The following is a 26,463-nucleotide window of genomic DNA, read 5'->3' as shown; positions in this document are numbered from 1 at the left end:
CGCCGCCCGCCGCTGCCGCCTTTCCTAATTTCCCTCTTTCCTTCTTTCCTTCTTTTCTTCCTTCCTTCCTTCCTTTTGTTCGCGGCGCTCTCCGCGAGCTCGGCCCGGCCCGGCCCGACCCGGCGCGGGGCCTCCGGCGGGGTCTCGGGAGGAGGCCGGGCGGGCTTCGGCGGGGCCTGGACTTCCTCTCGGACCTAGCAGGCGGCCGCATTGTTCGGGCACGGGCCGTCTCAGGGGACCAAACTCTGCAAATGAGCTGCGGCCGCCGTGCGGGCCGATTGTGGGGTGGAGAAACGGAGGGCGGCTCCAGAGTGTGCAGTGTAGACGGTGGAGTGGAGACAGTGAGGGCCCCAGTGTTTTGGAGTGGAGACAGAGAAGTGGAGTGTAGACAGGAGGGGGAGGCTCCAGAGTTGTGTGTAGAGAGAGCCAGCCTCAGAGTTGTGGAGTGTAGACAGAGGAGGGGCTCCAGAGTTGTGGAGTGTAGACAGAGAAGTGGAGTGTAGACTGAGAGGGGGCTCCAGAGTTGTGGAGTCCAGACAGAGAAGTGGAGTGTAGACAGAGAAGGGGCTCCAGAGTTGTGGAGTGTAGATAGAGCCAGCCCCAGAGTTGTGGATTATGGAAAGGGAGCTGGCCCTGGAGTGGACCATCTGGCCTCTCAACTGCCTGGTCACTTGCTGGGAATGTGCCCTTGGCAGATGACCACCTCCTCTGTGCCTCAGTTTCCTCATTGTACTGCAAGGGTTATGAGTGGCTCTGTCCGAAGCCCTCCCCACAGTCCGTGAGGGTTATTGTCATGGCTGCGCTGCACTGTGCTGTCAAGGGCCCTTCTGAGACCTGCAGGGGACGGGCCCTGGGGGGCCTTCCCAGGCAAGGAAGTAGCCCCACCAGTTCACAGTGAGGAATCTACTGGGTGGTCTGGGGAGAAGAGGGTGAGGACACCCGCGGGCAGGGAGGCCACCGTGGGGAAAGTCCTGCAAACCAGCCAAAGAGTTGAGACCTGAGCCTAGACTAGGCCATGTGGGGAGGGCAAAAATGATTTTGAATGAGAAGGAATGTGTTTAAGTTTTACTTTAGAAATGTAATTATCACAGTGTGAAGTTTCTTTCCCTGAAAACTTGGTATAAAAATACCTGCCTTACCAGTTTTGGGGACTTGAGGTGACAGATACTAGGTGCCCAGGCCTGACATGGGACCTTGGTGCCAGGGATGCTGTTCAGGTGGGGAAGGCCACACTGGCTGAGGGCTGTGGTCCAGGAAAGGGCAGTGGGAGGCTGAGCCTGCATGCCTGGGGCTGGGGGGCCGCCTGCAGGTGCCTATCTGGGTCTTTTCTTTAAAACTGCAAGTCCAGCTTTGTCCTTGAAGTCCCTGGAGGCTGGAACCTGCCCTCAAGCAGGCTTGGATTTCTCTCCAGTGAGGAGGGATGGCTGTGGCAAGGTGGAGCAGTGGGAGGACAGATAGGCAGGGTGGTCTAAGGGCAGTGTCATGGGTGGGTCAGAAAGTGAGGAGGGGGGCACCGAGCCCCTGGCAGAGAGGAGGGGACCCTCAGAGAGCAGAGGGCCCAGGACTGGCTCGTTCTTGCCCTCTGCTCAGGATGTGATGGAGAGAGACTGCGGGGCTGGGCAGGCCTGGAGGTGGAGTAGCGGCCCTGGCCCAGCACTCGGGGCCACGAGAGGAAGGGGACACTCCGCTGCCAGCCTCGCCTGCCTGCAGCAGAAGCTGTTGCCCGATAGTGTTCTGATTCTGTTGTCTTTTGACATTTATCTTTGTCTGAAACAGGCCAAGCAAACAGGCAGACTGAAGGAAGAAAACAATGTGTTAGTTAGGACTTAACATGGTCAGGGCCACAAGCACACAAAACATGGCGAAGCCGTGAGCATTTTACATTTTATTTGAATTTGGTGAAATTCCTGTAAACATTCTGCTTTCTGATTGCGCTTGTATTAGGTTCCTGTTGCTGCTGTAACAAAGTGCCACAAATGTAATGGCTTAAAACAACTGAAGTGTATTCTCTCACAGTTCTGGAGGCCAGAAGTCTTGACATCACCATCAATGGGTGAAACCAAGGTGTTGCCTGGCTACATGCGCCCCATTCGCTCCCCTTGGCCCCTCTGGGGGCTGCATCATGCCTTGGCTCAGGGCCCCACAGGACATGGCCCCTTCCCTCCCTGCTTCCTTCATCACATCGCTGTCTTCCTCTTTGTCTTCAGATGTCTGGGATAACCTCATCTCAGGATCCTCAACTTACTCACATCTGCAAAGTCCCCGTTGCCATCTAAGATTACGATCCCAGTGGGGATTAGGACCTGGATGTCTTTGGGGACCACTGTTCAGCCTACACAATGCTTCTGACTTCACTTTTTAATACTTTGATTTTTCTCATTCTGTGCTGAAGAGCAGCCATCTGGAGCACTTTCCCTGGGCTGCTAGGTGGGGTCTGTCTGAGGGGCTTCTGCTGCACCTGTATCTGCAAGGACCTGTGGTTTCACTGCCCTGCCCTTGAGGAGAGGCTGCAGCCATCCTGGGAACAGGCATCCGGGAGGGAAGCCAAGACATGCTAAGGATGTGAGTGCGAGTGGTGAGAGGGCTGGGAGGGGTCCCTCGATCCGTGCTGTTTTGGGAGGTGGTGGTTACCGTCTCCCGCAGCAGCCTGATGAACGGTAGTCTTACTTCAGAAACACTCTCCACACGTGCGCGTGCAGTTTTACCTGTAATTTTTGGGGAGGCCACCACTCCAGCAGTTCCCAGGTTTGTCCAGGAAGGAGCCCCTCGCCATGGCTCCAGGCGAGGAGGACTGTGTGAGAGGTTCCCTTCCACTGTCTCCTAGGGTCTGGACTTCAATGGGCGAGAAAAGACACATGGAGTTTGTCCTTTGTGTTTTCCTTCCTCTCTGCTTTCCCATAGCCTTGCCGTCCCCAAGCCTGTGATCATGGTAAACCCGATGTGTTCATACGGTCGTTCATACACATGCCCTGTGCTCCTACATGTGTCTTTCTCTTCATCTCCTGTGTGTCCCTTGGCTGTGATCCCAGCTGCCCTCCGGGGTGCCTGAGGAAGGGCTGAGGCAGGGTGGAAGATCTGACAGCAGGTCCTGCTTTGCCCCAGCCCAGATGAGCCAGCTGTTTACTCAAGTAATTACAGCTGTTTAAGCCGCTCTTTTAAAATTTATTTTAGATCTGATCGTTTGATTTCTCCCAACGGTTGAGGGGAGGTTTCAGCACTCCTCCAAGCCTCCCCCCTCCGCTCCCACCTTAGCCCATCTTAATCATGTCACCTCTTTTGGTGGCCTCAGCAGCCATTGCTCACATTGTGTGGCTCTAAGCATCGCTCATGGTTGAGCCGAGTAGTGCCCTTGAGCTTGGGCCCTTTCTCACACACCCTGGGCTACCTGTGCCAGTCATTCACCTGTTGAGACCACCTGTCTTTCATTCCTTCCAGGTGCCACCCCCACCCCCCTTTTGTGGCTGTTGTTGGGAGACCCCTCTCTTCCAGTTTGTTCTGTTTTCTGTGAGACCTGGGTCTGGTGCTCACCGCGGCTTCCTGTGTGCCACTCTGTCTTGGGTCGGTCTGACATCTGGTGCCTCTTTCTGTCCTGCCTCACTGCTTGCTCTGCTGAAGTCCTCTTTTGATACCTAAAAACATTACATAGATTTTTTTTTTGTCCTTGATTTTTAAAACATCTTTATTTTACTCTCCAGTTACCTTTTAGTTTAGCTGGGTATAGAATTCTCGACAGTTATTTTTTCAGGATTTTGAATATGTTGCTTCACTGCTTTGGCTTCAGTGCTGTTGAGAAGTGTGATGTCCACTCTTTGTATGTGACCTCCCCTGCTGCAAGTTCATGGATGACTCTTTTTGTCAGTATTCTAAGGTATCTGATGATGGCATCTGTTTTCATTTATTGTGCTGGGCACTTGCGGGGCCCCTTCTGTCTGAGGAATAAGACTTTGTATTATTTCTAAAATAATTTTCTTCCTTTTAGTTTAGCTGTTTTCTCTTTCTGGAACTCTGTTTATTTGGAGGTTGGACCTCCTGGGCTGATTCTCTAATTTCTCTTAGCCTTTTTCTCCTCTTGCTGCTCTCTTCGATGTTTGTGCTACTCTCGGAGGATTTCTTTGCATTGTCTTACAACCTTTCTATTAATTATTTTATTTTAATTATCTTTCTTTTTTTTAACTTTCCAGATTTCTTTTTTGTTTTGATTTTTTTAACTTTTAAAAAAGTCTTATTCTTCATTTAGAAATGTAAGATCTTATCTCTCAGAAGATAATTGTTGAGGATACTTTGGGTTTTTACTGTTTTTTAATTTCCCTTTTTTCTATTTTTCACTAGACTATATCCTCCATGACACCAGGGCTTTTTCTTCCTCATTATTATTCAAGGTCGAATTCAAACACTTAAAATAGTGCCTGGTGCATACAAGGAACAGTATATAATATTTAGATCTGTATTGTTACTGATTTTGCATGGGAGGACAGTTGTTTTAACAGTTGTGAGATACTGGTTAAAATCTCCACCTGTGATGGTAGATTTGTCTGTTTCTGCCTTTAGTTCTTTAGGTTTTGGCCTTGTGCATTTCGAAGCTCTTTACTAGGTGGGCATGTGCTACGACAGCTGTGCCCTCCTGTGAACTGGGCTTTCTTCTGGAGTCTGTCTGTCTGATGGTAAGACCACTCCTCTGGCTTCCTCACATGTACTGCTTGCTCACTGTAGCTTTTCCCATTCTTTTACTCTCAATCTGTTTGTGTCCTTACATTTGAATTGAGCTTCCTATAGAAGCAGGTAGTTGGGTCTTGCTTTTTTTATCCAGGCTGACAATTTTTTGCTTTTTTTTTTTTTGAGACAGAGTCTCACTCTATATCCCAGGCTGGAGTGCAGTGGTGTTGTCATAGCTCACTGCAACCTCCAACACCTGGGCTCAAGCCATCTTCCTGCCTCAGCCTTTCACGTAGCTGGGACTACAGATGTGCACCACCACTCCTGGCTAATTTTTTAAAAATTATTTTTTGTGTAGACAGAGTCTCACTGTTGCCTAGGCTGGTCTCACACTCCTGGCCTCAAGCCATCCTCCTGCCTCAGCCTCCTGAATAGCTGGGACTACAAGGGTGTACCACCATGCCCAGCTACTTTTTTTCTATTTTTAGTAGAGATGGGATCTCACTCTTGCTCAGGCTGGTGTGGAACTCCTGGCCTCAAGGTATCCTGCGTTGGCCTCCCAGGGTGCTAGGATTATAGGCGTGAGCCACCGCGCCCAGCCTAACTTGCTTTTTAATGTGAATGCTTTGTCTATTTACATTTTTTCGTGTTTAAATATCCTCCAAATTAAAGTCTTTTTATTAGCTAATAAATAAGCAATAGACAAACTTCTTCCAAAGCAGTTTGAGGTGTGGAGCGCAAATAAGATTTGGAATATTCTGGGCCGGGCGTGGTGGCTCACACCTGTAATCCTAGCTCTCTGGGAGGCCGAGGCGGGTGGATTGTTTGAGCTCAGGAGTTTGAAACCAACCTGAGCAAGAGCGAGACCCCATCTCTACTAAAAATAGAAAGAAATTAATTGGACAACTAAAAATATATAGAAAAAACTAGCCGGGCATGGTGGTGCATGCCTGTAGTCCCAGCTACTCGGGAGGCTGAGGCAGGAGGATCGCTTGAGCCCAGGAGTTTGAGGTTGCTGTGAGCTAAGATGACGCCACGGCACTCTAGCCTGGGCAACACAGTGAGACTCTGTCTTAAAAAAAAAAAAAAAAAAGATTTGGAATATTCTCAAATTTGACTTTTAAAAAGTTGCTCATTATGGAAAATTTTGAATGTATACAGAGTAAACAGAAGAATATAATGAAGCCCCCATGTAACTCACACTCAGATTTAACAACTGTCAGTGTCCTGTTTCTACTCTTTTCACTCCTTGCCTTTTATTTTTTAGTTCTCTAGTTTATTTATATTCAATGTGAATATTAATATGGTTGATTTATGCATACCACTGTTTTCTATTAGTTCTTTTTTGTTTTTGTACTTAAGTCTTTTCTTTCCTGTCATCTTTTGGGTTAACCGAATGTATATATTGAAAAAAATTCATGTATATATGTAATAAGTGTAGGTATGAAGTAGACACATACAGTTTTTTTTTAGTATTCCATCTGAATTCCTCTGTTGGCTTTTTTATAATATCTCTTTGTGTTTTTAGTAGTCTGAAAAGTGTTTCTTATCACAATCTGTTTAGAGTTGATTTTGTTACACTGCCTAAAACGTAAGAATTTTGCAGTGGTAAGTTCCGTTTACTCCTGCTTTGCGCTGTCATCATACATATTGTATCTGCATATGTTACAAATCACACAAGACAGTAATTTTTCCATTTTTTGCTTTAAAGATTCATGTATATCTTAAATAAATTGAGAAAAACAGTATTTTTAATATTTACCCACATATTTATCATTCCTAGTGTGCTTCATTCCTTCTTGTAGATTTGAATTCTATCTGATATTGTTTCTCAGCTTGATAAACTTCCTTTAGCATTTCTTTCCTGTTAATAACAAATTCTCCCATTTTTTATTAATCTGAAATGCCTTTATTTTGCCTTCAATTCTAAAGGATATTTTTGCTGGATATAGAATTTGGGGCCAAGCGTGGTGGCTCACACCTGTAATCCCAGCTATTTGGGAGGCTGAGGCAGGATGATCGCTTGAGCCCAGGAGTTTGAGGCTGTAGTGAGCAATGATGATGCCACTGCACTCCAGCCTGGGCGATTCAGTGAGACCCTATCTCAAAAAAAAAAAAAAAAATTTTTTTTTTGGTTGACAGTTCCTTTTCTTTAGCCCTCTGCCAATGTTGTTCCAATATCTTCTGGCCTCTGCTGTTTCTAACACAAAGTTAGCCATTGTTGTAGCTGTGTTGCTCCTGTTTGTGTGTGTGGGTGGGTGATGTGCTTTGAAGCTTTTCTCATTATTTGTGGCTTTCAGCAGTTGGACTGTGATGTGAGTAGGAGGACTTTGTTTGTATTTATCCCACACAAGGTTTGTTGAACACCTTAGATATATAATTTTTCACCATTTTCAATCTGCTATTAAGTTATTAAGTGAATTTTAAAATTTCAGTTACAATAGTTTTTATTTCTAGAATTTCCTTTATTTATTTTTATTTTTTTTGAGACAGAGTCTCACTCTGTTGCACAGGCTAGAGTGCAATGACATCAGCCTAGCTCACAGCAACCTCAAATGCCTGGGCTCAAGAGAGTCTCCTGCCTCAGCCTCCCAAGTAACTGGGACTACAGGTATGCGCCACCACACCCAGCTAATTTTTTCTATTTCTAGTTGTCTCGGTAATTTCTTTCTATTTTTAGTAGAGACGGGGTCTTCACTCTTGCTGAGGCTGGTCTCGAACTCTACCTCAAGCAATTCTCCCACCTTGGCTTCCCAGAGTGCTAGGATTACAGGCGTGAGCCACCACGCCCAGCCTCCACTTCTTTTTTATAGTTTCCATTTCTTTACTGTGATATATCATCTGTTTATTATGATCATATTGTCCATTAAATCTTTGAACACATGTATTAGCTGCTTTAAAGTTCTTAGCTGCTTATTTCAACACTTGGGTATCTCAGGATCAGTTTCTGTTGGCTTCTTTTGACTGAGTCACATCTTCCTGTTTCTTTGACCATCTGGTGATATTCAGTTGTGTACTGGACATGTGGATGGTCATTGTTGTGACTTATTCTTTCTTTCTGAAGAGTGCTGATTTTTGTTCTGAAAGTGAATTTGTCTGGACTCAAAGTAAAATCTCTGCTGCACTCTCTGCTTGGTGCCACAGACCTTCCAGCTGCCCCTTCTGCTGGGCTCCTTGGAGCCACCCTGTGTGTGGACAGTTCTGGGCTGGCCAGGGACCTGGACAGAGTTTACGAACAGAATTCAGGACTTCTCCCTTCCTAGCTGCTTTCCTCTAGCTGATATCCCTCTCACTGTCCAGCCACCCTGCCATCGCCAAACTCTTTCTGACTCTTCGAGCTGGAGGACATGGCTTTCCACCTGAGCTCCAGTTTGCACAGACGCACATCTTGCTTGGTGCAGTTCTCTTCTTTCATGGGGTAGCTCCCTCCAGTGTCTGCCTGCTTCCCATAGCTCTCCAGTGCCTTCCATAGGTGCTGGTTATATTTTGTCCCTTGTTGGATCTTGATTTAGCAGGGTCGGGGACACAGCAGACTGTCGGTTTACTGATAGAGCTGCTGGCACTGTGATTAGCAGTCAGGCCCTGGTCTTTTGCAGTTGGCTTGTTTCTCACCTGGAGAATCAGGTGATCGGGGCTGAGCTGCTCCAGCTAAAAGAAAACTCTTCCCTTAACAAGACTTGACAGTGAGAGCCTAGGTGTTAGCCTGGAATAGATTCACTCCTCGGCAGATCTGACTGGTGTGGAGGTAGAGACCCGTGTTCTCTGTCTCCCTCTGATGTGTGCCTTAAGGCTGGGACAGTGGGTCAGTCTTCTGTGATTTTGCAGAGGCAGACGCGCCCTGAATCTCAGGCCTAGCCTGCGTGCACCAGGCTAGGTGCATGGGGTTTCCTGGGGGCTGAAAAGAAAGACCTAGCTCCTGCCTTTTCACTCCCTGTTGTGTTCTTCCTCCCACCCTGTTGTCTTTTCTGACCTTGGGAACGAATGACTTTCCTGTGCACAGTTTCTCTCTAATAATGAGGTTGCCGTGAGGTTTCAGTGGGGCACAGGGTGGGAACCCTGGCAAATGTCAGCTGCCGTGCTGGTGATGGTGGCAGCTGCTGGAAGCAAGCCTGTGCCTCCTGGCCTCCCAGCCCCACTTGAGCCCCTCCTGCACCAGGCGTTGAGGGATGGTGGTGTGTGATGGGCTCTCTGGAGCCGAGTGCAACAGAGGCCGGCCCAGGATGCATTGTCCCAGGCGGTGCTTTGGGCAGGGCCAGGAGTTTGTAGAGCCACACCAGCCACCCAAGAAGGCCAGTCCTATGGATGTAGCATTGAGCAGCCAGGTGGCATCCTCACTATGAGGGTTGGGCAGGGGGCCCAGGAGGAGCAGGAGTTGCTGGGCCCACCCTAGAGTTAGTTTCCGGTGGCTGCTGCACGAGAGCATCCCCAGCTGGGGGACTGAGACAGCAGAAATGTGTCCTCTCGCTGTTCTGAAGACCAGGCCCTGGAGTCCCCTGAAGGCTCCAGGGAGAACCCTTCTCTCTTCCAGCTCCTGCTGGCTTCAGGCTCCCTGCCTGTGTCTCCATGTGGCTGTCTCTGTGTTTCATCTCCTTTTGGCCTCCCTCTTTTAAGGACGCTTGTGATGGCATTTAGGGCCACCTGGATGATCCAGCATCATCGCCTCATCTCAAGATCCTTTAACTGAATCCCATCTGCAAAGACCCTTTTTCCAAATAAGGTCACACTCACAGGTTCTGGGGATCAGGCCTGGTGCCCTTGGGGCCAGCATTTGTGCCACCCACCGCACCCTGCTGAGACCTTGGGGAGGTGAGGAGCCCCCCGGGGTTGTGGCGGGGACTCTGCTCTGGCCACCCTCCTCTCTCATTCTGTGGGGTCTTCCCAGCTGCCCTGTGGCAGGACTTTGTGCGCTTGCAGAGTACCGCCGTCTCCTCGAGAGAGTCGGGTGCTGAGAATAAGGGTCTCTTCAGACTCAGGAGGACATGAAGCAAACAGCGACATGGCACTCGGGTCTTTCCCTCTTGACTCCCAGAGGGACGAACAGGTGTGGATGGATGGGTGAAGCTCGTGTAGGAGTGGATGAGAAGAGCAGATTTCAGGCTTTCCTGGGTGTTTTGGCCTGCGGAGAGGAGGCAGGCTGGGGCCGTGTACCTGGGGATGGGGGCTGGGGCATGACGGTGGTGTTTCCAGGCAGGGTAGCGGGAGACCACGGAGGCACCAGTGCGTGTGGTGGACTCACCTCCTGCTCACCAGATAAGATGCTGCCTCGTGGTGTTCGGGACATACACTAAGAAGTCATTTGTCATTTGTCTGAAATTCAGTGTAACTGGGGTCCTGTATTTTTGTTTGCTAAATCTGGCAGCTCTATTTATAGTTTCACTTTGCATAGGTTTAAAAACCACAAACAGAAATGAATATCAAGTGGAGATAAAAAGGGAAAATTAAATAAAAATGGAAAGGAAAATTGAGCTGGTTTGACCTTTGGTGTTTCAAAGATTCTGAACACTAGTTTGTTTCTGGAATCGAGTGTCACTCCACAGTTCCATCTTGGCCAGAGGGGCATTGTGTCCACTGTCTCCAATGAGGTAGTGACCAGGTCAGGCCCAGAGTGGGCCGAGGGACTGGCAGGGCAGGCTCTGCCCGACGGGCTGCAGGGTTGGGTTGGCGCCCGGGACTGGTCGTGTCCCCTCAGGCGGGTCCTGGCTGTGGTCTGGATAGAGCTCCACGTTTGAAAGGCCCATAGGCCTTAGGAAGATGCCCTTGTGCTGAGAGTGGATGGCAGGCACAGCAAGAGGGGGGCCCAGGGAGGATGTGTGATGTAAGCTGAGCCACAGCAGGGGTGGGAGAGACAGCTGTTTCAGCAGGGAGTCACTTCACAGGTGATACCCTCCCGTGTATCCCCCCCTGGCCTGCTGTGCACTGTGCACCGGCCTGTGTGGCCATCACTGGTTGCCTGTTCATAGTTGTCCACCTGGTGCTGCTGCAGAAGCCACCACACAGCTCCTGACTGTGTGGGCGAGTAAGCGGCACGGCCTGGACCATGGGGAGTGAGTCTGACTGAGGGGACACGGTGAGGGAGGTCCCTCGAGGTGGGCTGCGGGGTCAGGCTGGACCCAGTGGGATGAAGTGCCGGGCAGGGGTGAGGGACAACGAGCTCGTGGCTGTTTGCCAGAAGAAGGTGAGGGCAGGGTCGGTGGGACAGTGGGTGGCACCAGGGCGTCCAGTAGGAGGTGTGGCCCTCACTCGGGGTGAGCAGTGGCATGGTGACCAAGGTGGGCGAGGGAGCAGGGCTGGCACTGGGCTGCGGTGCTGGTGGCCCCTGCCTGTCTGCCTGGGGACTACCTCCCTCCTGCCCAGCTGCCTTCTTCCCTCAGTCAGACCCTTCCTACATCCCTTCATATGTAGAAGGTGCTCCTATGTCACATGAATGGAAAAGTTATTTCAGAGTGGCCTCTGTATCTTTGTGATGCCCTGAACTGGCGGTAAGATGATATTCCGACGCCTGTGCACACCTGTTCCCTGGAGGCTCTTTGGCTCTGTGGGCTCTAGGTACATGGAGGAGTCTGCAGGGTCTCCTTTCCTGGGGAGAAGCCCCTCTTCCTCGAGCTCGACCTTGCTCTTGAGGGAGCGGGGAGGAGGAGCTGAGGTGACCTGTCTTCCTGGGGGCCTGGGACCCCCACCCAACAGCCGTGCCCTGATATGTTCTCTCGAAGGAAGAAGGAGCCAGAGAATCTTAAGCCAGTGTTTTAACTTTCTTTATGTGAGAAGTATGATTTTAGCATAACTGTTTCTTCACCATTATATTATTTTCTGAATTCCATTTCCTGCTGCTGTTGCTTGGCTGTAATAATAGTCTATATTCATTTTCTGATGTGTTCAGAGAAATGAAGCATTTTTAAAGTTGGCAGTCTTCAGGTTCTTCTTTTCCTGTCTTATTTTTCTCTCCTAGTTATTCATATTTGCCATACATCCTAATTCTAAGAACAGCTTTACTCTTCGAGTAAATTCTTTTCTCAATGCCTGATCCCTGTGTTGCTGCTTAGCAATCAGTTGAATCTTTCTGAGGTGGAAGAGGGAGAAAGGGGACTTGCCCTACGGCCAGACTCGAGGCACCTTACATATGTGTCCTGCTCTTGGCCTCTGGGTTTCTTTAGACCCAAAATGTTAAAACCTCAAGAATTGACATTTTGTAAAAAAAAGAAAAAAAAAAACACTGCACACAAAAACTCTGCACAATGACAAAATGCTGAACTGGAACATTTTATGTATGGCACTCTTCAGTTTAGCCTAATAAATTATTCAAAAACTACATATACTAATAAGTTTGGTGGCTACTGATCTCCGTCCTAAACTGAGGCTGTTTATGTTCAAATTTGAGAGCTGAAGCTGCTGAGGAATTGAGGCAGACTCTCGTGAACCAGATGAATAATTTTAGAAATGTGTACTTCCAGGGTGGTCACCTTCCGCACAGGTACTTGCTCGTGTGCAGTGGGAAAGGACAGCAGCTGGGGTGTGTTGCGAGTCCCAGTCCTGGTGCCTATGCCCCTGTTTTTTCATTTGAAAGATGGGATAGTTGGGCTTAGCTTGTGGGATGATGATCTGTGAGGTAGTTGTTTTTTTAGCTAGTTTTTCCTATTCTGTAGTCAGATTGTCTCTAGTGCCTGCAGCATGGTTTCCTCAGTCACGTCATCACAGATTAGATTTTAGGGAACATTTTGAAAATACTGATCATGCATCGCCACCTAGGAATACAGACAGTGCTATTTTGTGTTTACTTATGGCAGGAACAGTATCAAGTGAAATGATAATGTCCACACGTATAAGTGGTTATCTACTGCTGCACAAAAAGGTGCCCGCCGAACGCAGCAGCTCACAGCAGCTGGTGTCTGCTGTCTCCCGGTTCCTGTGGTCAGGAGTCTGGTGAGGCTCCCAGTGGGTTGTGATCCAGGCACTGGCCAGGGCTGCACTGGGCGAGGATTCACTGCCACACGTGCTAATGTGGCAGTTAGCAGCCTCAGAAGATCCACTTCCATGGTCACTGATATTGCTGTTGGCAGACTTCACATCCTGGCTGGTTGCTAGCCAGGGACATACGTTCTTTGCCATGGGGGTGCCTTCCTAGGGCAGCTCACAACTTGGCAGCTAACTTCCCTCGGTGTGGAGGAGGGTTAGGGTGAGCAAGACAAAAGCCACAAACTTTTGGTAACCTGATCTTGCAAGTGATAGCTCATCACTTTTGCCACATTCTGTGTGTTAGAAGCAAGTCACTACATCCAGCCTGCACCCAAGGGGAGGGACGTCCAAGGTCCGGGTGACCAGGAGATGGTGTCATGGGCTGTCTCAGAGGTGCCTGTCATATCCACCACTCGTCCCAGTGATTCCTGTTCCTCCCACATGCAAAACATGCCCCTCCCCCATCCTTCCATGACAGCACCAGCTCAGAGTCCTCTGCTCATCGGGTAAATGGGTTCCAGGTGTGGATGAGGTGCCTGGTTGCAGTTCCTCAAGGACAGCTCCTGGAGGGTACTCTGTCGTGATCTGTAGATGCAGATTAAAGAGACAACTGATCAGCCTGTTGCCCCCCACACCCATGATATAGTCATGGAACGGACAGCAGAACCACTGTAAACCGACCTTCCCGCTCACTGTGAGGGGAGATGGGGTGCAGAAAGGACTCACAGGTGTGTAGCGGTTCTGAACTCCAGCCTGGCAAATGTTGGAAGTTCCTTGATTAGGTCTCAAGATTTGGGATAATAGCTCTCCCGTGCCTTCTGTGCCCCCCATTCCTCTCTGAGCTGCGCTCCTGTTCCTGACAGATGGCACCTGTTTGCAGTTGGGCCATTTCCTCAGCCTCCTTCTGTTAATGAACCCACAAGGGCTGCACAGAAAGCTAATTACTGAGACAATGCTGATTGTGAAAGAAGAAAGGATTTATCACAGGAGACATGCTGCTGGGAGGAGGGAGGTATAAAGTGCCTCAAATCTGCCTCCTCCACCAACATGGTCGGGGTTTTTCTGGAGGTGAAATGAATAATGCATGAGGGGGGTGAGCATCATTACGTGTTTGGGGCAAGTGCAGGGCATACAAGCGCAGTGAGAAATCAAGTTAGTACATACATCCCATGATCAAAAAATGGTGGGTAACTCCCTCTCAGGGCAGGAATTTTAGTAGTATAATGAGCGAGGGGTTAATGTTGGTCATTCTTACAGAGGGGATGTGGGGATAGTTGGCTCAGCTGGTCCTTGGGCACAGTCTGTGCTGGGGTGTCGCTTATCTTGTCTTCTCTGGACAAACAGGTGGTGTAAGCCTTTGTATAACAGTTACCTTGTGGCTGTGAGGAGATTCCACCATTTCTGGGGAAAAAACTCAAAAGCAATGCATCAGTGCAACAGAAAGTTACAAAGTTTTGGTCAGCAAATCTTACTGAGTCTGCTAAGAAACTGCAGTTGCCAAGTTATTGGTGTTAAGATAAAACTGATTGTCCACAATATCACCAATTCAAGGCCACTTAGAGCAGCCAGTTCTAGCCATAATGTGAACACTGAAAGCTCATTTGAAACAAAAGGAACTAAAAGTACTATTAAAAAAACATTTTCTTGCTTATGGAGATTGTTACACTTCCTGCCAGTAGGAATTTTGGGATCCAGTGCCTACTTTTCATTTTATACTGCCTCTGACCTCTTTAATTCAAGCTGGCAGTGTTTCTGCTGATAGAATTTTCTTAAAAACTTTGTGGGCCTCCTGTGAGTCTCATTGGTGTTCACTCCATCAGACAAGCCTTACCCCGAAATCTCTTTGAGATGAGCCCTTCTCTCCTGAAGGGGGGAGGAATGATACCTATAAACTTCCTAGAGGCCCAGTTGCATGAGAGGGTCCATGAGGTACACGCTTAATCTCTTTAGAGGGACTGGTTTGTACCTTCAGTTACACATAACAGTCTTCACTTGATGTCACGTGGCCATAGGGCTCACCTTGGACAGGAGCAGAGGCATGAGCAGCTGGCTGGCTGGCGGTCAGGAACCATGGGGCAGTGGGCTACTCAGAGGAGAGCCTCATGGTAGGAGGTGCAACTCAGATGACATGAGTTTACAGAAGGGTGAGGTGAGAAGGAGACATACAGGTGAGCTCTCCTGGGAGAGCCGCCCCACAGTGCAGCGGGAGTGCAGGTGTGTGGGGGAGTGTAACTGTGGGAGCCATGCTCATGGAGCGTCACTCCTAACCTTCTCCTGGGTCATTTAGATTCTGTTGGTATAATTGGAGTTTGATGCTGGGGCTTTCTGTTCTGCCTTGCTTATAAACAGGTGCCTGTCAGTCAGCTACTGGTCTCTGAAAGCTCTTGGTGAGTGTTCCCTTCCTCAGACGTGAAGGTGTCAGCCTGCCTTGTCTTAAAGCCTCAGGGTCTCCCTCAGGGCGGTTTAGGGGGGCATTGCTGCCACAGGGAACCGGTGCAGGTGACCGAGGAGGCAGCAGTTGTGGACCTGGCATTTGGAGCCCAGCCCGTGAGCATGGTGCATCAGCTTGTGCGGGGAACATTCTTGGCGGCTCTGGTGGGTAGAAGTGAAGAGTCTCTCACCTGTGGATGTGGACCTGGCACAAGACAGACAGTGCTTGCCGGGGAACTGGGTCTGGAGAGGGGCGATGGGGTGACGTGCTTGGGGTTAGGGGTTGGGGGTGGACTCCAGCTTCTCTCTCCAGAGGCTAATAGCCCCTGTCCCTTTAGGTAGCTTGGAAACGTGCCCAGTGGAGCTTGGTCGGTCTTCTGTCTGGTTTCCTGTCCTTTCCGCACTCTTTCCTGAGCTGGTGCTGAGCAGATTGTGGTGGTGGGCGTGGGCTGGGGGAAGCCCCGTGTTCACTTCTCCTGAGTGCCTGGCCCGCATGCTCAGGCGCCCTTTACGGAGATGCATGCCCGCCTACCGCCATCCTCTCGCTGGACTGGCCCTTGCTGCATGTCCTGCTGTTAGGTGGCATCTCCTGGATACGGGCCTACGTGGCTGTGGCCATGGTGCACACCGAGCCACTGCGTGGGGTGGGGCCCGCCTGATGGGGAAGAGAGGCCATGCTGCCTTTTGTAAAAGTGGGAATTAGGCATTTTGTTCATGATTATGATGGCCTATGTATACAAACTCACCAGCCCTCCTAAGTTAACATTTTTTCCTTATTACAAAAGTAATTTTTATTCCTTTCAGAAAATTTAGAAAATATGGGTAGAAAGGACTAAGTCGGGAGCCTTAGAGAAAGTGCAGGGCATTTCAGCCAGCCTTCCTTCCTTCACTGCCTCGCAGGTGCGTAGCGGGAGTGCCTCGCCTCCCTCCGGTAGCACCCCACAGTGGGGCACACAGAAACTTCCCGTGCTCACACTTCTGTGTGTTCTCATGACTGGGGCTTACGACGGAGGCTTCTCTGGAGAGTGCGTGGTTTGGGGAGAACGTCCCAAAAGAGAGGGTGCAGGTGAGGGGTATGGGCAGCACCTCCTTGCCCTCAGGGCATTGCCTTGTCTTCTCCGTTATCCACGTAGGCCCTGTGGTTCCTCAGGTGCCAGTAGTTTACTGGCAATGATGACAGTGACAGCTCAAGTCCATGGCGCACCTGGACTGTGCCACGCCTGTCCTGTTATCCCATTTACTCCTCACAGCTTGAGGGAATGAGCCCTGGGTTTCCTCTGAGCCCACATGAGGATACCTGGCCAAGGTCACACACATGGCAGGGCTGGCTTCCAGCTACTGGCCCTGCAGTCCAAGGGCTCTGCCTAGAATGCTCCCCCGGACTCCCTCTCGGTGGTTATGGCGTGGCTAGAGGTGGGCTCCCCCAGGCTGGCTCCCCCAAGGGCCTTGGCATCTGTGTTCTTTCCCTCTTGCCTGGAGCAGTGCCTGGCATAGGGAAGGTGACTACGATGGGTGCAGACAAACAGCAGCCTGTTTCTCTGTATTAGTAGAACTCTTTTAAGTGCTTCTGGTGTTTAAGGGAGGGGATGTTAAATTCTACACTCAGAACATAACTGCCTGACGAGAAGTCCTCTTAAAAAAGGACACTTTTTCTTTGCTTCCAAAGTTCCAAAGAGTCATTTTGAGAGAACAGGGGGTGTTTCTTTCCAGGGTGGGTTTGTGCTGTAGGCCAGCCCCACTAGGGTGTCTGGGGGCTCCTGGGCAGAGGAAATTGCACAGGGAATGTGGCATCATGGGCACTTGCTGGGCATGCACAGGGGCTCTGGCACTATGGGTACTTAAGCATTGTGAGTGCCTACTGGGTTCTTGGAGCTGTGCGGCTTGACAACGCTGCCCCAGGGCCAGGTGGTCCGATGTTGGAGGCTGCTCTGGGTTCAGTGTGTGCGGCATGCACAGAGCACCTGTCTGGTGCTTTTAAAGGTCGTGAGCTGTCTGAAGAGTCATCTGTCTGCTCTGCTGATGGGTGGGGGTCCTCCCACAAACTGCGGCGCCCTCACACTCGGCTAGACGGGGCAAGCACACTTCAGTCATGGGAGAATAGAAAGAAACACACTTGGTGGTGTCCGTGAGCAGCTCTTCTTCCAAGTGAGAGAGATTCAGTCAGGGCGTAGCGCCTGCCTTGCTCCAGGGGGACCGTCACACTGAGATGGCAAGTTTGGAAATGCTACTTTTTCTGGTCAGCCTGTCCTTTCAGAGTTGCCACAGGTTGGAAGTCTTGGGGACGGAGTTAACAATACACACTGGTCATGCAGGACCTGAGCATGAGGTATTGGCGAGAACGGCCAGCCTGCAGGGGCATGCTTCTCGATGACCTGGTGGACTGTAGCACTCCCTGTTCTTAGGAGTCTGGGGTGGGTTCTTGTGCCTTCGTACAAGACCTGCCTTTTTCCTCTGAACGTTTGTGACACTTTGTCCATTTTCCCTGCTCAGCCCTTGGTGGGCCCTTCACGCTCAGACTCCCTGCCTGGTTGTGGCTCTGAGACGGCCTCTCTGGCGGGAGCTGGCACTCTCGGTTGTGTCGCCCCGACCCCTGGTCTTCACAGGAAGGGACTGTTTTCCTTACGCTGCAGCCGCCAGCCTGGCTTGAAGTCCCGCACACCATTGGCGCGTGGTGATGACCCGAGTGGGGTAAAGGAGCCAAGACCCAGAGGTTAGGACGAGGGTTGTTCTAGCAGGCATTGCCCCTGCAGGGATGAAAGTGTAGAGCAGGTGTCGTTGGTCCAGTAAAGTGGCCTGAAGTGGCCTTGGTGATCAGCACCTGCCAGCTCATCCCCCTGTGGTGCGTGTCCTGCTATGTCGGGAAGGACAGATCCAGATGAGGCTGGATTGGGGAAGGGAAGGAAGAATGCCAGGGACTCAGCAGGGTCTTGGTGGCCGGCCGGACACAGGGAGGGCCAGTGTGTGTCTGCAAGGGTGAGTCTCTGTGGGGGCGGGTGTCGGGTCTTCCAGGTTGTGCATGTCCCTGATGTGGGTGGTGGGAGTGGTGGGGCCGGGTGGGTGTGTTTGGCAGCTGTGGTGTCGGGAGGAGGCTGCTGGGACCTGATGCCTGTGGGAGAGTGTAGGGCCAGGGTCTGCCGGTGGGCAGGTCCTAGTTGTGAAGGGTGCAAGGTGCCCCGCTGTCTGGGTGAGCCGAGAATGGGCCAGGTTCAAATCTGCCGCTGTCGTTAATTAGCTGTGTGATGGTAGACGAGTTTCCTTATATCTCTGTACCTCCATTCCCTCATCTGCAAAATGGGAATAATAATACAGACCCCAGAGGGATGTGTGGGATGACCCCAGTTACTCGTAACAGATCCTGAGAGTAGTGGCCCACGTGGAGCCTGGCAGGCGCCATTCATGGCTATGATTACGTTGCTGTTTTGTTCTTATTACTGACCTTTTCTCTTGTCCTCAGTGGGGCGAGACGCTCTCCGCTGAGTAGGGTCAGCTTCTCTCTCCTGCACCAGGCATGTGTGCATGGTTGGTGCTGACTGTGCTCGGGTCTGTGCACCCGACTGCGCCACCCCCCTGCATCTCCAGGCTCGGGATGCTGCCTGGCTCGGGGCAGGTGTCTGTTTGGTGGTGTGAGTGGAGGAAGTCGTCAGATTTTATACCAGATTGAAACTTTGGAAAGGAGTAGGGAAGTGTCATGGTAGCACTATTTGCTTCTAGGTCACTGGTTAATTTTGAGTGACAAATGAGGAAGGGAAGACAGTGCAGACTGAGCAGCCCTCATCCGAAATGCTCCAAAAGCCAAACTTTCTGAGCACTGACAAGACACTGCATGGGTGGCTGAGATAGTGACGCCTTTGCTTTCTGATGGTTCAGTGTATACACACTTTGTTTCATGTACAAAATTATTAAAAACACTGTATAAAATTACCTTCAGGTTATGTGTATAAGGTGTCTATGAAACATAAATGAATTCATGTTTAGACCTGGGTCCTGTCCCCAGGATATCTCATTATGAATATGCAGATGTTCCAAAATCGGGAAAAATCCAAAGTCTGAAACACTTCTGGTCCTAAGCTCTGGGACAAGGGACACCCGCTGTGTGACGTGGTTATGACTCCTGATGGAAGGCAGGGCTGTGGTGTGGCGACCCACCAATCTGAGTCTCTGGGAGGTAGAGAGGGCCTGGGAACTGCCTTTCCCCAGCAGCCCGGACAGTGGGAGTGCAAGTCGCGTTGGGATCCCCACAGCCTCTTCTGCATTTCGCTGTTTGTTCTTCTGGTTTTACTATTAATTGACACAGTTTAAGGAAAAATTAAACTGTAGCCTGAACTTATAAAGTGTGACTGTAGGAATTAAGATATTACTTTTATGAATTAGAAGCAATTTATTTTTAATAAGCAGAGGAACATGGCAGGAGTCTAATAGAAATATCTGGGAGCCTCCTAGATGACAATTAATCAACATTATACCACACAGCGAGAGGGCTCCTCAGTGGACAGGTGAATCACAAAATAACGGTGCATATAAACTGAGAGATCACAGCTCTCATGGGGCAGTGTCTGTTACTGTTTGGAAGAGATAGCCAGAGGTTTTCTGTTCCTGGAGGAAACCACAGGGGCTGGCTGGCCTCTGGCCCTGCAGCAGGTGACAGCGTTGACCAGCACTCGCAGTTACCTCGGGAGCAGCAGCAACTTGGATGTGTTTGCCTGCCATGAGCCAGATATAGTTCCGAGTGTGTTTTGTGTAGACTGTTCCCTGCTTGCACTGTATTCCCTTCCTCTTACCCCCAGTGAAGTATTTGTTTCCTGTGGCTGCTGAGACAAATTAGCACAAGCCTAGTGGCCTGAAACAGCAAAATTTATTCTCCTACAAGTGTGGGAGGTCTGATGTCCAAAATCAGCCTGACTGGGCTAAAAGCAAGCTGTTGGAAGGGCTGGTTCCCTCTGGAGGCTTTCTGGGGAGGGTCTAGTTCCTTGACTTTTGTGCTTCTAGAGGCTATATGCCCTGGCCCAGGGCCTGGCCTTGTAGGCCTCTGTCTCTGCTTCCTTCGGCCCTGGCCGTTTCCTCTGACTCTGACCATATGCTTACGGGAGGGAGCCCACTCAGAAGTCTCCCCATCTCGAGATCTTAACTTGATCACCTCTGCCATGGTGGAGTTCCTTTGGCCATGGGAGGTGACATCCACACCTTTGGAGATTAGGACATGGGTGTGTTAGGGGCTGTCAGCCAGCCCATCACACCCTGTGAAGAAGAGCCAATGAATGAGAAGGTCCCAAAACATGTTTCTTGGCCAACTCTAATATATACATTTTTAATGATAAATATTAAATAGTTAAATGTCCAGTCATAATATTGAAATTAGTCATATAGCACCACTCAGGTATGGAATAATGTAGTAATTTATAGATAAATTGTTCATTTTTCACTCTTACATATAAAAAATTTTTATTTAAATATACATCCTGTATGTATGTATGTCAGTGTTTATATTAAGTGACTCCACTTTTGGAGTCATTTAATAATAGACTTTCCATTTTGCTTAGTTCTTTTGCTCTGTGTGTGTGTGTGTTTGTGTAAAAATTACTTTGTTACTTTGAATCTGTTTATGATTCTGTCCTTGGAAACTATCCCAAGACACAAGAATCTCTTCTAACAACTTTAAAACATTTAAGAAATGTGTGCTCTTTAAAAAACTACTCTCTGTTATATTTTGGATCTTCACAACATAATTGCTAACTGCAGTGGTCCCCACCCTTTTTGGCACCAGGGACTGGTTTCGTAGAAGACAATTTTTCCACAGACTGGGGTGGGGAATGGTTTCAGGATGATCCAAGCGCGTTACGTTTATTGTGCAAACCTCTCTGCTAACGATAATCTGTATTTGCAACTGCTCCCCAGTGCTAGCATCACTGCCTCAGCTCTACCTCAGGTCGTCAAGCATCAGATTCTCATAAGGAGCTTGAAACCTAGATTCTTCCCATGTGTAGTTCATAGTAGGGTTCACGCCCCTGTGAGAATCGAATGCCACTGCTGATCTGACAGGAGGCGGAGCTCAGGTGGTGATGCGAGTGATGGGGAGCGGCTGGAAATACAGATGAAGCTTTGCTCGGTCGCCTGCTGCTCACCTCCTGCTGTGCGGCTGTTCCTAACAGGCCACTGACCGGTACTGGTCCGCAGCCCAGGAGTTGGGGACTGTAGATTTACTGTATTGCTTTTTAAAGTGACCTTTAAAGGGTCCTGTGCAGAAGAGAGTCACATGGCAGGCCCGACACTGTGTCCTGAGAGAGGGTGTGTGCCAGGCTGGCCCGGGCTGTCGTCTGGGAACTTGACGAGAGGCTCCCTGTGCCTCAGCTGTGTGCAGTAGGATTATGCTGAACCCCTGTCACTTCCTGGGGGTCTGGAGTTTCAGCATGTGCCAGGCAGAGGGTGCCCCTGTGACCAGCCCCCAGTAAAAACCCTGGTGCTGAGTCTAACGGGCTTCCCTGGTGACAGCACTTCACACGCACCTGCTGCTGAGGAAATGAAGCGCCTCCTGTGCGTCTCCCTTGGTTGAGGATTCTGGAAGCTCGAGCCTGGTTTCCTCCAGACGTTGCCCCAGGTGCCTTTTCCTTTGCTGACTGTGCTGTGTGCACTTTTGCTGTGACAAATCCTGGCCCTGAGTGTGCCTCTGTGCTGAGTCTGTGACTCCTCCCAGCCATCTCTGAACCTGGCGTAGTCTTGGGCACCTGGCAGGTTTGTTTTCAGTGACAGCCAATAACTTGCAATTTTGAAGTCATACCTACTATAATAATGACATAATTAAATATTGCATTTCTTTGCTATTTTTGGTTGTTTTTATTTGTTCTGTTGAGTGACCCTGTAGTATTGATTAGGGTTGTTTCAGACTAGTGTGTTTTCCCCACATGTACTTTGTTCAAAATAAATTAATTATGGGAGGGTTGTGGGACATGAGTGACTATAAGGTGACCCCTTCTCCCGAGGGGGATTGTAGAGGGGATTTGTGACCCAATAAGGGTTTGGTCTTGGGGGTGTCCAGGTGCCTTTGAACCTGCAGTGTGTGGCAGGCTTTGCTTTTCAGGCTTGGACTCTGCCATCCTGCCAAGTGCTATTCGGGGGCAGCAGATCTGCGGGAGAGCCGGAGTCTGTGTTTCTGCTGGGCTGTCGGGATGTGGCCCACACTTTGGGCGGGAAGGGTCTTTTCCTCCAGAACCGGGTGTTGGGGTGCCACACCGTTGCTCGAGACGGCAGGCCTGGTCGGAATCAGCCTCGTAATAAGATGCAGTTGAGGGAGATGTTTTCTACTTTGAAAGGAAGTTTCTTAGCCTGACTTTAAGATTTATTATACACAGATACTGCTTCTCCTTCACCTGGACAGTTATGTGGCACCTAGAGACTTTCTGTGATGACATTTAGGTAATACCAGTAAGCGTAGAAATGCGGCATCTTTAATAATGAGCTATTATTTTTCTTCCTTAGGGCATTATTTCAAGAAAAAAATATGATAGCATCAAGCATTCCCTGGAGCGTGGATCAGCTGGAATAAGGAAATATGCTCCTTGCCTGGGAGGCACGTCGGGATGTATAGAGCGGGCGACCCCGGGAGGCGGCCACTGCCCCCTCGGGTGCGGAACGTGGAAGTTGCCCGGGGCAGGGCCGGCTACGGGTTCACACTTTCTGGGCAGGCGCCCTGTGTGCTAAGCTGTGTTATGAGAGGGAGCCCGGCGGATTTTGTAGGCCTCCGTGCTGGAGACCAGATCTTTGCTGTCAATGAAATTAATGTGAAAAAAGCTTCTCATGAAGATGTAGTGAAATTAATCGGTAAGTGCTCTGGCGTCCTGCGCATGGTGGTGGGTGAAGGCGTCGGCCACTTAGAGTCCTGTTCCAGTGATGAAGAAGGCGGACTTTATGAAGGAAAAGGCTGGCTGAAGCCCAAACTTGATTCTAAAGCGTTAGGTATAAACAGAGCAGAGCGAGTCGTGGAGGAAATGCAATCTGGTGGAATTTTCAATATGATTTTTGAAAATCCGAGCCTCTGTGCAGGCAGTTCAGAGCCCTTGAAATTGAAACAAAGATCCCTTTCAGAGTCGGCTGCTGCTCAATTTGATATTGGACATGAAAGTATAAATAATCCAAATCCTCACATGTTTTCCAAAGAGGAAGTATTGAAAGTTATTAATGATGATTCAGTTTTCAGTATTGGACTAGAAAATCATGACGATTTTGGGTTAGATGCAAGCATTTTAAACGTTGCCATGGTCGTGGGCTATTTAGGCTCTATCGAACTCCCTTCCAGGAGCTCCAGCCTGGAGTCCGACAGTTTGCAGGCCATCCGCGGCTGCATGCGGCGCCTGCGGGCAGAGCAGAAGATCCACTCCCTGGTGATGATGAAGATCGTGCACGACTGTGTGCAGCTGTGCACCGACAAGGCCAGGGTTGTGGCCGAGTACCCGGCTGAGAAGCTGGCCTTCAGTGCTGTGTGCCCTGACGACAGGCGCTTTTTTGGGCTGGTGACCATGCAGACCAGCGATGATGGGAGCCTGGCCCAGGAGGAGGAAGGTGCCCTGCGGACTTCCTGCCACGTGTTTATGGTGGACCCAGACTTATTTAATCACAAGATCCACCAAGGCATTGCCCGGCGGTTTGGGTTTGAGTGCACGGCTGACCCTGACACCAATGGCTGTTTAGAGTTCCCTGTGTCCTCTCTGCCTGTGCTCCAGTTCATCTCCGTCCTGTACCGTGACATGGGCGAGCTGATCGAGGGCATGCGGGCCCGTGCCTTTCTGGACGGGGACGCCGACGCCCACCAGAACAACAGCACCAGCAGCAACAGTGACAGTGGCATCGGGAACTTCAACCAGGAGGAGAAGAGCAACCGGGTCCTGGTGGTCGACCTGGGCGGGGGCTCCAGCAGGCACGGCCTAGGGGGCAGCACTGGGTGGGAGGGTGCGGGAGGGAGGGCCACGCAGCCCTGGGGGGCCCCCTGGAATGGGGCCTTCTGCCACGACCCTGATGGGAGCTCCCCACTTGAGGTCACTCCCCAGACTGACAGGTTCCGGGACTTAAACAAGCACTTAGGACCAACCTCTCATGTGGAGGTCCCCCTGGCTTCCTCTCGGAGTTCAGTCCCTCCTCCCAAGAGGGGCACCGTGGGTGCCAGCTGTGGTTTCAGCCAGCGGTGGCTCCCAGTCCACGTGCTTCAGGAGTGGCAGTGTGGTCATGCCAGTGACCAGGAGTCTTACACTGATTCCACTGATGGGTGGTCCAGTGTCAACTGCGGCACCCTGCCCCCTCCCATGAGCAAGATCCCAGCGGACCGCTACAGGGTCGAAGCCAGCTTCGCACAGCCCCCGCTGGGCACCCAGAAGAGGGACTGGTCCAGGAAGGCTTTTGGAATGCAAAACATTTTTGGTCCCCATCGAAATGTTCGAAAGACTAAAGAAAACAAAAAGGTAAGCCTGTTAGCTGCCGTTTGGCACAAATAAGCTTGATTTTATAACTTAGCCAGTTTCTGGTGAGATGCCACGTTTATTGCCACGTTCATTACGCTGGCAACCTCTGGCTGGCCTGTGGCTCCTGCCTGTTGTCACTGGATGTGTGCCCTGCCACAGAGGGTATTCCCAGGAGCCCCTACCCCGCTCAGGTCCCTCGTGCTGGACCTGGCTCTGACAGCTGGTCCTGGACAGGATGCCAGGCAGGGCAGGTGGTGACGAGAGGGAAGTGAGGCCTTTCTCCTTCTCCCTGCCCCTCTCCCTGTAGCCCCTTCACAGCCCATTTTATTTCTGATCCCAGTGTCTGAGACATCATGCCCTTTTTAAGGTGAGACAATTCTTGAAGCACAGAGAGCCAGCTCCCGGCAGGGTGCGGAGCTTGTTCACAGTGCACTCCTTGTGCGGCTTCCTTCCTGGAGGAAACCCCGTTGTGCAGGGTGCCACTGCCCTGGGAGCCTGTGGGACCTTTGCCTAACCTTAGGGGCTGAGTTTGGAGCATGAGAGAGGAAAAAACTGAGAAAAGCAGGGAGCCCTCTGGAAGGACTTCATTTGATAGGTGCTGGGCGGCGCAGGTGGGTGGTGCTGGGAGCCAGGGCTGGTGATGGGTGGAGGGGATTGGCACAGCTTGTGTTTCAAAGCAACTTTTCTCAGAGGATGTTTACAATGTAAAAATACCTTTTTTTTGTGTTTGTTCACATTTTTGTTCTTGATAGCTGAAAATATCCTGAGAAAACACTCTGAGGGGCTGGTTGGGCAGGGCCGTAGCTAGAGGAGTGTGGGCTGGGCTGCAGGGCTTGATGATGTTCTTGCTTGGCGCGCTCCCAGCTCCACGTGTTTCGTCATGAAATATGGTGCATTAAAGGAAATTTAAAGATGGAGGAAGGACATATTTCTTGTAGTTTTATTGGTCGTTAAATACGAAATGTTCGATTTTGAATCAGAAATGTAGTTTATATCTCAAACAAGAAGCAGCACAATTAATCAGAGTATGCGCCTAAACTGTTGACACAGTGTTGCCATCTTAACAGTAGCTGGTTTATGTGGGCAGCAAAGAAGCCTGGAGAGCGAGTGGTGATGAAATTGTGAAAGACATTTTCCACAGCTTGTTGAGAATGGAATATTTTTCCTTGCAAGAAATGGTCCAAAGCCTGGAAGAGGGGGTAGTCAGTTGGTGCAAGGTTTGGTTAAGATGGTGGATAACAGAGTTTCCAAGTCCAGCCTCTGTAATTTGAGCAGCATTGTTTGTGGGACATGTGGTTGAGTGTTATTTTGTAAGAGGATTGGCCTGTCTCTATTGACCAGTCTCGGCTGCTTAATCGCAAGTATCCTCATCATTTCATCCAGTTGGTTGCAGTAGACATCTGCTGTAATCAGTTGACCAGGTTTCATGAAGCTATAGTGTATAATACCAGCGCTGGACCACCAAATAGATACCATTAGCTTTTTTTGATGAATATGGTGGTTTTGGACTGTGTTTCTGCACCTCATCTTCATCCAACCATCTTCCTGAACACTTGCGATTGTAAAAAGAATCCATTTTTCATCACATGTAACAATATGGTGTAGAAATGGTTAGTCTTTATGTCGTGGCAGCAGAGAAAGGCAAGCTTCCAGATGATTTCTCTTCTGATGCTTGTTTAATTCATGTGGAACCCATCTATCCAGCTTCTTTACCTTGCCCATTTGTTTCAAATGGTCCAGTATTGTTGGAATAGTAACGTCAAACCTTGCTGCTAATTCATGCGTAGGTTGAGATGGATTCATTTCCACTACAGCTTTCAGCTCATTATTATCTACCCTGGTCTCCCACGTGGCTCATTTTCAATATTAAAATCACCAGAATGGAACTTCTCAAACCATTCATGTCCATTAACCACATCCTTCTCAAACACTTCGTTGATATTTCGAGCTGTCTGTGTAGCATTAGTTCCACAACGGAACTCATATT

The 26,463-nt window shown here is 50.0% G+C and overlaps 1 protein-coding gene across 2 annotated transcripts in view; it reads left to right on the top strand.

The window, feature by feature from the left end:
- RGS12 (regulator of G-protein signaling 12) overlaps positions 1-26,463 on the top strand; it is a 139,730-nt gene that overhangs the window by 253 nt on the left and 113,014 nt on the right. The window contains exon 2 of one of the 2 annotated variants that reach the window (XM_012655057.1): positions 22,504-24,476. In XM_012655057.1, coding sequence (XP_012510511.1) covers positions 22,605-24,476 — 1,872 coding nt within the window. In that variant the 5' untranslated portion in view covers positions 22,504-22,604. Of the gene's footprint in view, positions 1-22,502; positions 24,477-26,463 lie in introns of those variants that run through there. The other variant, XM_012655056.1, reaches the window with a different exon arrangement.

This window comes from Propithecus coquereli, unplaced genomic scaffold (assembly GCF_000956105.1).
Source record: "Propithecus coquereli isolate 6110/MARCELLA unplaced genomic scaffold, Pcoq_1.0 Scaffold459, whole genome shotgun sequence".
NCBI lineage: Eukaryota > Metazoa > Chordata > Mammalia > Primates > Indriidae > Propithecus > Propithecus coquereli.
The sequence above is the reverse complement of the archived record's forward strand: the minus strand, read 5'-3'. Positions and strand labels throughout refer to the sequence as shown.